The sequence below is a fragment of the Plectropomus leopardus genome, unplaced genomic scaffold (genome assembly GCF_008729295.1).
Source record: "Plectropomus leopardus isolate mb unplaced genomic scaffold, YSFRI_Pleo_2.0 unplaced_scaffold3458, whole genome shotgun sequence".
Lineage (NCBI taxonomy): Eukaryota > Metazoa > Chordata > Actinopteri > Perciformes > Serranidae > Plectropomus > Plectropomus leopardus.
The window spans coordinates 1-1,001 of NW_024637779.1; the positions used below are offsets into that span (position 1 = coordinate 1).

General features: G+C 53.6%; 1 protein-coding gene across 1 annotated transcript; it reads left to right on the forward strand.

Annotated features, from left to right (window-relative positions):
• Positions 1-93: 93 nt before the first annotated feature.
• LOC121938819 (polypeptide N-acetylgalactosaminyltransferase 11-like) lies at positions 94-607 on the forward strand (the record flags this gene model as incomplete). Its single annotated transcript, XM_042481981.1, has 2 exons — positions 94-217; positions 441-607. Coding segments are annotated over 2 exons (291 nt in total), but the record flags the coding sequence as incomplete, so codon positions are not given.
• Positions 608-1,001: the final 394 nt, after the last annotated feature.

Consider the following 1,001-nt stretch of genomic DNA (forward strand, 5'->3'; position numbering starts at 1 on the left):
CTGGATTTATACAGCGCCTTTCAAGGACTCAAGGTCACTGTGACTCTGCGACTCGATGACTTGGTGACTCGATGACTTGTCTTCTGTCTGCAGGGATGATCTTTAATGAGGCCGACCAGGAGCTGAGGGACACCGGCTACCATCGACACGCCTTCAACGTCCTCATCTCCACCAGACTGGGACATCACCGAGACCTGCCCGACACCAGAGACTCCCAGTAAGGACCAACAGAGACGGCCACGCCGAGACCGTCTCACAGCTCACCTGTCTCACAGCCCGCCTGTCTCACAGCTCACCTGTCTCACAGCTCGCCTGTCTCACAACCCGCCTGTCTCACAGCCCGCCTGTCTCACAGCTCACCTGTCTCACAGCCTGCCTGTCTCACAGCTCGCCTGTCTCACAGCTCACCTGTCTCACAGCTCGCCTGTCTCTCTCTGCAGGTGTCGGGAGAAGGCGTATCCTCTGGCTCTACCTTCTGCCAGCGTCGTCATCTGTTTCTTTAATGAGGCGTTGTCCGCCCTGCTGAGGACCGTCCACAGCGTGCTGGACAGGACGCCGGCCTACCTGCTGCACGAGATCATCCTGGTGGACGACCACAGCGAGCTGGGTAACAGACTCGTGTCCCTGTGTCTCTCTGTATCTGCGTCAGTCTCTGTGTGTCTGTGTCTATGTCTGTGTCTGTCTGGGTCTCTGTCTCTGTCTGTGTCTCTGTGTCTCTCTGTCTCTGTGTCTCTGTGTCTCTGTCTCTGTCTCTGTCTTTGTCTCTGTCTCTGTGTCTCTGTCCCTCAGATAATATATTAATAATCAAAAAGCAGTTGTGAAGCGACAAAATGAACCGATAGTTTCCACGGAGGATGTTTGGTCTTCAAAACTTGACTCAAAGTCCTGGAAAGTCCTGGAAAGTCCTGGTTAAAATGTGTCTGAACCCTGACACCATGTTTGTGTTTGTGTGTGTGTGTGTGTGTGTGTGTGTGTGTGTGTGTGTGTGTGTGTGTGTGTGT